Source organism: Diaphorina citri, unplaced genomic scaffold (genome assembly GCF_000475195.1).
Source record: "Diaphorina citri unplaced genomic scaffold, Diaci psyllid genome assembly version 1.1 scaffold369, whole genome shotgun sequence".
NCBI classification, from domain to species: domain Eukaryota; kingdom Metazoa; phylum Arthropoda; class Insecta; order Hemiptera; family Psyllidae; genus Diaphorina; species Diaphorina citri.
In genome coordinates, this window is record NW_007377804.1 from 121,875 (window position 1) to 134,977 (window position 13,103).

General features: G+C 33.6%; 2 protein-coding genes across 6 annotated transcripts in view; one reads left to right on the forward strand and one right to left on the reverse strand.

The window, feature by feature from the left end:
- The window catches only part of LOC103508121 (dystrophin, isoforms A/C/F/G/H-like), a 148,319-nt gene that overhangs the window by 106,818 nt on the left and 28,398 nt on the right, over positions 1-13,103 (reverse strand). The window lies entirely within an intron of this gene.
- Positions 883-13,103, forward strand: part of LOC103508119 (facilitated trehalose transporter Tret1-like) — a 16,659-nt gene continuing 4,438 nt past the window's right edge. The window contains exons 1-3 of one of the 5 annotated variants that reach the window (XM_026822816.1): positions 883-1,388; positions 8,712-8,760; positions 9,774-9,998. In XM_026822816.1, coding sequence (XP_026678617.1) covers positions 9,962-9,998 — 37 coding nt within the window. In that variant the 5' untranslated portion in view covers positions 883-1,388; positions 8,712-8,760; positions 9,774-9,961. Of the gene's footprint in view, positions 1,502-8,711; positions 8,761-8,929; positions 8,980-9,773; positions 9,999-13,103 lie in introns of those variants that run through there. The other 4 variants (XM_026822817.1, XM_026822818.1, XM_026822819.1 and 1 more) reach the window with 4 other exon arrangements.

A 13,103-nucleotide genomic window follows, 5' to 3' on the forward strand; every position in this document is an offset into this window, starting at 1 on the left:
GTGACCCACTATGTAGCGGCATTAACATGGTAAATACCAAGTGACTAGAGAATAATACAAGTATAACTGTGAGTCAATCGTACATGGCATGTCAATAGCCGCCACTCTCAGACTTGAGACGTCAGACTAGTTGTTAGTTTATTCCGTCAGTAGATTGTCAGTCCACGATGAACACTGTCAGTGGAAGTTTAAGTTGAATACGACAAGTAGTTTTTAAAAAATAGGTAATTCGATAGTTCGATCAAATTTTTGTTCAATTAAAGATAAATCAATCTAATTACGTTAAACACTCGTATTACAATAAAATTATCACGTATAATGATGATTGGTTAAACGAGTAATTAAAATCCATTTCATTTTCTATAATTGACAGCTATTAATTTTACGATGTTTATTATTTACTGACCGTCTGCGTCTGTTCAAATTCATTAAATTTTCGTCGGGTTTATTTTCTTATACCTAAACTCAAGAGTGGCTGAATTGGACAACAAAAATTAGTTGGAACTGCTCTCCGGTTTACTGCAGTACGGTATCTCAACTAACTTTGGTTAGATTTTCCAAAACCATATGATGGTTATGGTATAATAAAATGAACCCAGAATACTTTCTTTGAACCCAATTTCAATATAAAAACCGCATATTTACATCTGCTAAAATCTATTTCAGTTTCCCTCCTCTCAAAGATATATCCAACAATATTCATGACACAAGAATGAAAACATCATCTTGTATCATTATGAAATTTCTATTGAATATTTGAACGGTAAACCTCAGGACGAGGAAGATAACAAAAAAAAACTCCTATGGATACCCTGAATTGTCCATATTTCAATTTTATGTCAGCAACTATTCTTTCTTCTACTGCTGTTTTTGTGTCTTGATATGTATCATGCTTTTCATAGCTTTCATACGGTCTAAGGTCTAGACGTTAAGGTGTGTCCACACTCCACACATAGTCGACCGGCCGTCGATCGATGTCGACTGAACCGTTCACACTGCCTCGACAACATAGATTCACCTCGTCGATGCCGGTCGACTATGTCTGGACACACCTTTACACCCATACCTACCTTATGATTTTATTAATCAAAAATATATGTTGCGCCTATAACTTATCCCAGTACCTACGACACATTTCTCTGATTACCAGCGCCCTAGTATTGTGACTCCACTATGTAGCGGGCCCATAACATGGTAAATACCAAGTGACTAGAGAATATACAAGTATTGGAGATCACATCGGACATGGCATGCCAATAGCCCCACTCTTCAGACTTGAGACAGTCAGACTAGTTGTTAGTTATCCGTCAGTAGATTGTCAGTCACACGAGTGAACACTGTTCAGTGGAAGTTTTAAGTTGAATACGACAAGTGGGTTTTAAAAATAGGTAATTCGATAGTTCGATCAAATTTTTGTTCAATTAAAGATAAATCAATCTAATTACGTTAAACACTCGTATTACAATAAAATTATCACGTATAATGATGATTGGTTAAACGAGTAATTAAAATCCATTTCATTTTCTATAATTGACAGCTATTAATTTTACGATGTTTATTATTTACTGACCGTCTGCGTCTGGTCAAATTCGGACAAAAGCTATTTTGAATCGAAAGCGAACAGGAGTTTAGACTTTAACGACGGAACATGTAATCCCCAGAAAGTTAAAAAATAAAATGAAAATATTCTTCTTTTTGAATGGGGGAAATAAAAGGAAATACAAAGCCTGTGCAAGTTTAACACAAACAAAAAATAAAATGAAACAAAGGCAGGAGACACAATGTCTCTCGAGCAACAAAAAACAAGGTATCTGTAGACAACAGAGTACACGAGGAATCAAATGAAATTCCCCATTCAATACAACATATATTCTGATTTCTCTTTGATGAATACTCAATATACGTACACTATGTACATAAATCTACAGTAAATTAAATTTATAAAGCTAAGAGATAAAAAGGTACCAAATACATACACAAAATAATGAGGGGCAAGTCCATGTGTTTACATTTTACATAATGCACGTGTAGTTAGATTGCAAGAAGAAAAAATGTAAACAAACAAAACTTTTCCGGTGGAACAAGTGAATTTTGGAAAAAAGGAAAAAATAATTTCGACAAGAATATTGCACTGAATAAATTAAATTAAATAATAATATAAGTAATTAAAAAGAAAATAATAAATAAAAAGAATTTAACTAACAAACGGGTAAAAATAAATAAATGAAAAATAACATGTAAATTACTCTCGCACTTGGAAAAAAATCTTAAAAGCTGTGAACTAAAAGTGAGGGAGTCGCGTACAGTTTGAATTTCACAAGGGTAATAATATAAGGGTTGTAAAGGAAAAAGAAGAAAATGCTTTTGATAAAGGGCGGTATTTTTGAAATGCGCAACATGTCATTGATCCGTATATAGTAAAATATAATATTTTCGGGGAAAATCGCAAAATTTCGGAGCACGTTGGAAAAGCATGTCTGTGTCATTCATCAAAGGGGAAAACGAAATAGTAACTTTGGGAGCGGATGTTGTAGGAACATTTTGTAAATGGAAAATTCCGCGCCAAATTTAATTTAAATTTATCAAATTTCTCTAAGCTACTTGAGTTTTTCCCTACTAACATGTTTCCTACATATGTGACTATGTTCTTTTGAAGAATATCTAATGTGCTAAATTAAGATTATGTTCATATAATTATCGCATCAAGACCTTGGTTAGGATCCAAGAAAATTCGGCTTATTTAGAACTAATAACTAGACAGTTGAGTGTTAATAAATGATTAATAACTTAAATTTCAATATATATTCTCATGTCTCATGAAATTCTAATCTAATATTAAATAAAAATATAGGTAGGTAGGTATAGGCAAGGTAGGTACAATGGTACATAAATCATGATGTGGAAAAATACCACTTTTTTTATTATGCAATAATTTTAATACGATTATGTACGTACTTTATTCACAAAAAGTTGTAAAAGTAATAAACAAAGTGGCTAAAAGAAGGGACTTCCCGATTTAAGAGTCCGAGATTGTAAATGCTTTTACTCACAAGCAAAAAATGTGATATTACCTCGTAAAATATTTCGTGATATGCCCTAACAGTCCTCTGTCAGGACGTTAATAATTGTTTCTTATTAATTTACAATAAAGGATCCTGAGTCTGTTTTTTGACATTATCTCTATGACCTATGCCCGAAATGTTATGAATGGAATGTTATCAGATCTCATGACATAATATAAAGTATCTGGGTACATAATGTACTTCCTACTATCAATAAATCTGTTGTGATTCTTATACAGGGGTAAGGGCCAATGTCATCAATATTGTCATGTTCTCATTAATGTTAATCAGCCCAATTCGACCTTCATACCTAGCACAACATGCGAATGAGAATTCAAAATGGGGCCTTATACCAACCTAATTTACCTAATACTGTCGTTGAAAAACTGTCCAACAGTAGCATCAATGCATTGTTTAGGTCTTACCCACATAGACAATGTGTTCCCTAACGTTGATCAATATGAATAGTATTGGCAGATAGATATTACCTCGTAAAATATTTCGTGATATGCCCTAACAGTCCTCTGTCAGGACGTTAATAATTGTTTCTTATTAATTTACAATAAAGGATCCTGAGTCTGTTTTTTGACATTATCTCTATGACCTATGCCCGAAATGTTATGAATGGAATGTTATCAGATCTCATGACATAATATAAAGTATCTGGGTACATAATGTACTTCCTACTATCAATAAATCTGTTGTGATTCTTATACAGGGGTAAGGGCCAATGTCATCAATATTGTCAATGATAATTCCATGTAAATAAATATAGTCCTCATACAAATAAGTCTTTTTACTTTTTTTATTAGTTGATATAATTTGAGATTTGTATATGTTAGGTACCCACTAAGTAATGTGTAAATATTTGTAAATTATAATTTTTAAACTGTTGCTTCTTTTAAATAAAGAATTAAATGAAATAATATCATTGTTCAATTCCGCTTGTGCTTATTTCTTTCTTTTATCAAACTGATTTTGGTCAATTTTGGTAGTGTAACTACGTTACCTAATGTCATTGATACCACAGATCACACCCTTCTGTCATTGTTTCTTATTAATTTACAATAAAGGATCCTGAGTCTGTTTTTTGACATTATCTCTATGACCTATGCCCGAAATGTTATGAATGGAATGTTATCAGATCTCATGACATAATATAAAGTATATATCTGGGTACATAATGTACTTCCTACTATCAATAAATCTGTTGTGATTCTTATACAGGGGTAAGGGCCAATGTCATCAATATTGTCAATGATAATTCCATGTAAATAAATATAGTCCTCATACAAATAAGTCACTTTTTTGATTAGTTGATATAATTTGAGATTTGTATATGTTAGGTACCCACTAAGTAATGTGTAAATATTTGTAAATTAATTTTTAAACTGTTGCTTCTTTTAAATAAAGAATTAAATGAAATAATATCATTTTTCAATTCCGCTTGTGCTTATTTCTTTCTTTTCTTTTATCAAACTGATTTTGGTCAATTTTGGTAGTGTAACTACGTTACCTAATGTCATTGATACCACAGATCACACCCTTCTGTCTACGTTAAATTTTTTTTAACATAAACAAGTATAATATAATTTACAAAAATGAAATTTATATCAAGATTTATGTACCCAATTCAAATTATGCAATGCATTATAGACATTCAAAAACATGAAGAGTAGAAAATGTAAATCTTGACGGAAAATGTTGTAAGGAAAATATCGCGAAGTGTATAATTTCCATATTGCATGTTTAATGGATCTTTCACTACTTTAAGACTGATGAGAATACTTGAGAACTATTATTGGGACCACTTTCCACTCAAATCAGAGTACTAGACACGCCAGATAGATTCACGTCAGGGGATTCAATCGGAATTTATTGCATAAATTAGAGTTCCTAGTGTTTCCTGTAGTACCTCTTGGAATTTCACAAAGGAAAGCAAAACTTTTGTTAAAACCGTAAGTTGCGTGGCAAATGAACTTCCCAGAAAACCTGATGTTCTCTGAGTAAAGATCGGAGGGAGATTAGAGACATTAACTTTACGTTAACATTACAGTTGGGAGCCCAAGTCAAAACGGATGGTAGGTCATATCAATTTACTACATTAGTAGTTCAAGTATTATCCTTTGAGTGTGAAGTTCGCTTTTATTACCTACGCACATTTCATACAACCTATATATTTTTAAAGCGAATTTTCCAGATACTTGTTTCCTCGTGTATTCTCTGAAGAATTTCTCCAAATTATATTTATAACAAGAAAGCAAGTCTACTACACACATCTGACTGGTCACGTCCGAAACATAAAACCTAAAATTTGAAGGAATAAAAATCTCGAGAATTATAAAAAACATCTCTTGAGAGTTTCTTGAATTTGAAATCTTCGGATATTTTAATGACCCTTTAAAGAATATTTTCGAGAATACAAATATGAAACACAAATGTCCAGTCCAGTCCCTAAAGATTCCCTTTTTATTATGTTTCCAAACATCCCATATTAAGTACAATTGTATATATTCATATTTTATACGACCATATTTCTTTTGCATACCTTTAAAATAATATTTTATTCAAATAGGGATTTTTCAAGAGTTTGTTCTTAAAATTATAGCACACATATTTTTCGAATAAGAAAGGATTAAAAATGTGAAAGTATCTTATTTTTTATGGATTCATATTTTATACGACCATATTTCCTTTGCATACCTTTAAAATAATATTTTATTCAAATAGGGCTTTTTCAAGAGTTTGTTCTTAAAATTATAGCACACATATTTTTCGAATAAGAAAGGATTAAAAATGTGAAAGTATCTTATTTTTTATGCATAAAAAGGGAAGGTTGGAGAAAAGTTATTTAAAAAATGTTTCGAGGGAAACCCCTCGCCTTTTTTGCTAAAATTTCAACCAGGTCCTCAAATTTCCCCCACATGGCTGAGTGCACCGTGAATTTTAAAGGTGCTACGTCCAGTGCTTAGCTGGTTACAATTTATTAATAACCTTATTTAAACAATGTAAGCAAATCCATAAAATTCTAAGGGAAACCCCTCGCCTTTTTTGCTAAAATTTCAACCAGGTCCTCAAATTTCCCCCACATCGCTGAGTGCACCGTAAATTTTAAAGGTGCTACGTCCAGTGCTTAGCTGGTTACAATTTATTAATAACCTTATTTAAACAATGTAAGCAAATCCATAAAATTCTACGAATAAAAATAGGATTGATCAATATTTCGTTACATCACCTGGCAAGTAAAGGGGTTATTAGTTTTTTAGTAAAGTTAATTAGAAAAATATATGTCATCAGCTATCTAACTGAAAAATATGAAAAAGGAAAGGGAAAAAAAATCTGGTGTGAACATCACACGATTTTCTTTATCCTATTGAATGATGCTTATTTGGGTGTTCTTCTACCCTAACTTTTACAATATTTTTAACCGTATAGTCGGTATAGCTGAAAACCGCCAAAAAACGGTCGGAAACCGCCAAAAAGTGGTCAAAATACCACCAACCGCTGCACCTATCTCAACCAAATAAAATTCTACGAATAAAAATAGGATTGATCAATATTTCGTTACATCACCTGGCAAGTAAAGGGGTTATTAGTTTTTTAGTGAAGTTAATTAGAAAAATATATGTCAGCTACCTAACTGAAAAATACGAGAAAGGAAAGGAAAAAAAAAAATCTGGTGTGAACATCACACGACTTTCTTTATCCTATTGAATGATGCTTATTTGGGTGTTCTTCTACCCTATCTTTTACAATATTTTTAACCGTATAATCGGTATAGCTGAAAACCGCCAAAAAACGGTCGGAAACCGCCAAAAAGTGGTCAAAATACCACCAACCGCTGCACCTATCTCAACCAAACGTATTGTGTTACATCCTTGTCACATTTGTGAACTATATACCAAATTTCAAGTCTCTAGCTCATACCATTCCCGAGATTTTGTTAAATTACACCGAAAACCGCCAAAAAGCGGTCAAAATACCGCCAAGCGTTGCACCGATCTTAACCAAAAGTTTCGTGTCGCATCCTTGTCACACTTGACAGTTACATACCAAATTTCAAGTCTCTAGCTCTTACCGTTCTCGAGATATTTTGTTTACAGACAGACAGAAGGACAGACAGACCAATGGCTGATTCGTGTCGCATCCTTGTCACACTTGACAGCTACATACCAAATTTCAAGTCTCTAGCTCTTACCGTTCTCGAGACATTTTGTTTACAGACAGACAGACAGACAGACAGACAGACAGAAGGACAGACAGACCAATGGCTGAAACTTTGGATTTAGACTCTAGGGACCTCAAAACGTGTTTTGGCACTAAAAACTCACCATCGAAAATTTGACCCGATTACATTACTTTCTTTCCTATAGGATAAGGAAAGTAAAAATGAAATGTTGAAAAAGTCCAGAGAATATTTTCATTGTAGAATAGGAAAGGAACGGGACTTTATCGAATAATAAAAATACAAAAGAAGCTCTCTTCTCTCTCTCTCTCTCTCTCTCTCTCCCTCTCTCACGAAAATTGTATTTTATAGTGCCTGGATGATATAGCAAAGTATCCTCTTCAGAACCTCTCCCGAGCACGAAGTGCGAGTAATAAAAATACAAAAGAAGCTCTCTTCTCTCTCTCTCTCTCTCTCTCCCTCTCTCACGAAAATTGTATTTTATAGTGCCTGGATGATATAGCAAAGTATCCTCTTCAGAACCTAAGATAAATCATGAGACCATTATGATAACTAGGAACTTGAGATAGGCAAGTACAACTTGAAAATACTCATACTATCGCAACAGGAATAATCTGAAGATGGAGTAGTAGGAGCGGAGGATTTTTCAGAAAATTGCCCACCTTTTTCTCTCTGATAGGTAGTTAGGTTTTCAAGAACAAAACAATATTGCTCTTCGTTTTCTTAATTTGCAGAGTTTTGCAGGATCTTTTATTTAACATATAATTTTTTGGTGAATTAACTTTCAACTTACGCACCTCAACATACACAGATTGAGCTCTTGATACATTTTCTTGGGACGAAAGGGTTCAGTAATACTTTGAGAATACATGGTATAACAGTCTCGGTATACGTGTATCTGTAATACTTTTTTCCCCAACTCAAAGACCGTGTTTAACAAAGGCATCAAAAAAAAAACCTCAAAGTCTGCTGGGCCATTTCTTCGAATTTTTTTCGCAATTTATGTGATATGTGATACACTTGTGTTCAACAAGCTTTTTTGTTCGTTCTAGTCAAATTCGTTAAATTTTCGTCGGGTTTATTTTCTTATACCTAAACTCAAGAGTGGCTAAATTGGACAACAAAAATTAGTTGGAACTGCTCTCCGGTTTACTGGAGTACGGTATCTCAACTAACTTTGGTTAGATTTTCCAAGACCATTTATGATGGTTATGGTATAATAAAATGAACCCAGAATACTTTCTTTGAACCCAATCTTTTCAATATAAAAACCGCATATTTACATCTGCTAAAATCTATTTCAGTTTACCTCCTCTCAAAGATATATCCAACAATATGCATGACACAAGAATGAAAACATCATCTTGTATCATTATGAAATTTCTATTGAATATTTGAACGGTAAACCTCAGGACGAGGAAGATAAGACGCCTCAAGATATCTCGGTCTACCTATGCTTTCAGGAATCCTAACTATTGATTTTTAATTGAACCACAACTCACACAAAAAAAGGTTGATTTTACAGTAGACATTGAACCTCGGTCTGATGAGATAACTACGTTAGTTGTGACTTGGGGTTTGTGATCATCAGACCGGCTTTATTTTAAAAATATTTTTAAACAGACAAGTTTATTTTAAATACAGGATTGTGGAGTTGGAAGACTAGCAAAGGTGATCATTATAGGAGGCAAATTATGGGATATACCAAACAGGCGATTGCTGCTTTCTCAGGTATGTATGGTATAAGTAGTCCCTCTTTTTACCTCCCAATACAGGACATGAAATCCCAAGTAGGTAGTAAGTATTATACTGTTAATATTGTTGAAGAAATTTGGACAGGAATTGCTTTATCCTGTTCATCGCTTGAGGGTTGACGAAATATGAAGCAATTTATAATATGAAATGATGCTATAATAATATTGACGTAGAAGACAAAATTCGAACGATATTAAATTCTTCGGTTCGTGGGTAGAAAACGAACGCGATATGGGATATGGTAACTCAAAACGAAAACAAGATCAAAGATTCGAATAACGAAACAATAGAGTTTCCATTCCTGAAAAATACTTTTTACTTTACTTTTCCATATACCCTCGAAAAGTTTACAAATTCGGAAAAAGAATACAAGAAAGTTGTGAGTGAAAGAAAGAGCGTGTAGGTATCTATTGTTTTTCCTTCAGATTTAAATCAAGTTTCATCTGACTCTTCGTTATTTTCTAACTGATGAGATTTTTTTCTTTTCTTTTGGTATTTAAAGTCGCGACTCAACATGACTATCAATTTTACTACAAAAATGAACTTACATTGCTGATCAAGTACCAGGACGAGTAAATATTTGGGAACTACTCGACAGTGTTGTAAAGTACCATCACATCGGTCCTGTTATCGATTAACACATACTTAATGTACTTATTAGCACTTAATCCGATTTGTACAAATACAATAAATCTATTTAAGCGCCGAGATAAGAGGATGCGTACTATGATTTTCAAACCTGAGATCCAAAACAACTCACACAAAAAAAGGTTGATTTTACAGTAGACATTGAACCTCGGTCTGAATACGATGAGATAACTACGTTAGTTGTGACTTGGGGTTTGTGATCATCAGACCGGCTTTATTTTAAAAATATTTTTAAACAGACAAGTTTATTTTAAATACAGGATTGTGGAGTTGGAAGACTAGCAAAGGTGATCATTATAGGAGGCAAATTATGGGATATACCAAACAGGCGATTGCTGCTTTCTCAGGTATGTAATGTATGGTATAAGTAGTCCCTCTTTTTACCTCCCAATACAGGACATGAAATCCCAAGTAGGTAGTAAGTATTATACTGTTAATATTGTTGAAGAAATTTGGACAGGAATTGCTTTATCCTGTTCATCGCTTGAGGGTTGACGAAATATGAAGCAATTTATAATATGAAATGATGCTATAATAATATTGACGTAGAAGACAAAATTCGAACGATATTAAATTCTTCGGTTCGTGGGTAGAAAACGAACGCGATATGGGATATGGTAACTCAAAACGAAAACAAGATCAAAGATTCGAATAACGAAACAATAGAGTTTCCATTCCTGAAAAATACTTTTTACTTTACTTTTCCATATACCCTCGAAAAGTTTACAAATTCGGAAAAAGAATACAAGAAAGTTGTGAGTGAAAGAAAGAGCGTGTAGGTATCCCTTCTGTCTACGTTAAATTTTTTTTAACATAAACAAGTATAATATAATTTACAAAAATGAAATTTATATCAAGATTTATGTACCCAATTCAAATTATGCAATGCATTATAGACATTCAAAAACATGAAGAGTAGAAAATGTAAATCTTGACGGAAAATGTTGTAAGGAAAATATCGCGAAGTGTATAATTTCCATATTGCATGTTTAATGGATCTTTCACTACTTTAAGACTGATGAGAATACTTGAGAACTATTATTGGGACCACTTTCCACTCAAATCAGAGTACTAGACACGCCAGATAGATTCACGTCAGGGGATTCAATCGGAATTTATTGCATAAATTAGAGTTCCTAGTGTTTCCTGTAGTACCTCTTGGAATTTCACAAAGGAAAGCAAAACTTTTGTTAAAACCGTAAGTTGCGTGGCAAATGAACTTCCCAGAAAACCTGATGTTCTCTGAGTAAAGATCGGAGGGAGATTAGAGACATTAACTTTACGTTAACATTACAGTTGGGAGCCCAAGTCAAAAGGGATGGTAGGTCATATCAATTTACTACATTAGTAGTTCAAGTATTATCCTTTGAGTGTGAAGTTCGCCTTGATTACCTACGCACATTTCATACAACCTATATATTTTTAAAGCGAATTTTCCAGATACTTGTTTCCTCGTGTATTCTCTGAAGAATTTCTCAAAAAAGAAAGTTGGGTAAATAATGGAAAGTAAAAAGGTCTGAACAAATCCAATAGATAGAAAAGTTCTCCAAGCAAACACACACGTTCATTAAATACACCAAGTTTTCACCTTCAAACTCCTAAAAAAGAAGGGGTCGACTTTTTCAAATAGCGCCACTAATAATAAATTGCTGAGACACAGGTTTATCGTGATTCTAGAACACATTCAGACAGAGTCGTTACCCTGAATCTGTTTTCGATAAACAACACCCATGGGTATATTAAAGTTTATCACACACTTTCAGCTCATAATTTACCCCATGAATCATGCGAACTAAAACTCCATTGAAACTTATTAGAAGTCGATAAGCTCTAATAATATGTGACAAGGAAATGGGAACGGGAAATTGGTGCAATTTTCTTCGCACTCGAAACTGAGACATCTTCAGGGAATCCGTAGAATTCAATATCAGCATGTTCAAAAGAGATGTTAGATGCAACATATTTTGCGAGTGTAGCAAGAGCTCGCTGTATTAACGAGACCTAATAGAATGAACTTCACGAGGGAATTAAAAGTACAATGAGTGTTAAAAGCAAATACGAGCAGATAATGTCGTTATGCGAAACCCATTTAGACATTAGCTGCATTAAAACTTTGTATGAGCAAGTTCATTAATAACAGTTATAGATATATGCACACATACTTGAGAGTACATATTCTTACTTATAGGTACACACACATACGTAAGGTTTACTCTTTACAAATTGAATTTCCTTAGTTACAGGCCAATGGGTTAACTGCACGGGATTGATAAAAGTTAGATAGTTAGACGAGAATATCTTTGCCGTTTTCAATAGAGGATCGGATATGCTTTTGAGCTTTATGGAACTTTATGCTTTGTGAACCCTGGGTATACCTAATCGTATACAGTGCTTTTGTCTTGTCAATGAAGTGAACTGTATAATTAATTCCATACTTCAAAAAGGGAAATGTGTGTAAGTTTGTAAAACCAAAAAGCCGGTGGGTATTTCAGCTGTCCGAGCGTACATTAGAAGCCTTAACAAAGGCTTTTAAAAACAGCATGAAACAATATGTTACTCGCTATTAACGTAGAGCTGTTGCGGGCAGGGTCTGTTGATGAATATTTATAAGATCTCATTTGAGCAAGTCTAACGCAGTTGTTAGTGCAAAGCAAGTAAATTATTTCCATACAAAACGGCAACTTTAGCACCTTTGCCTGTCCAGATTATGTAAACAAATGTGAAATTTCTGTGGTTACCCGGGGAAAACGGAAACTCAGACTCTAATTACACTTATTTATTTTTATCTCAAAAGAATACGAGTAATATACGATACACAAAATGTTTTGTTTTAAAATCTCATTAATTAGGAAAGAATAGTTTTTACGGCAAAGCATTACCGAGTCTTCCCTTACGATACACAAAATGTTTTGTTTTAAAATCTCATTAATTAGGAAAGAATAGTTTTTACGGCAAAGCATTACCGAGTCTTCCCTCTTTCAATTCCTGCGAGAATAATTTGGAATAATAACTCAATAATTGGGCTCTCCCATTACTCGCTCCCATTTTATAAACACACATGACATTTCAGAGGATATTAACTTAATCCTAAAAGTTGAAAAGTTCCACTACTCCCTATAGACTTCTTACCCTAAAGTTCTTTTGCGGTATTTACTTGCAGTTCTTTCTGAAACTCATTTTCTTTTCATCTTTCTTTCTGATTAATTCTATCTCCACTAAATTTCCTTATAGGCTTATACTGAGTAGATCTACCCTACATTGTAACTATTGCAAGACATTCTGATCACTACGTAACGCCTCCACCTTTACTTTCACGTCCACTGAGTAGATCTACCCTACATTGTAACTATTGCAAGACATTCTGATCACTACGTAACGCCTCCACCTTTACTTTCACGTCCACCTCCAATTTGCCTCCACCTCTCTTTTCACCTCCACTTTCACCTCCACCT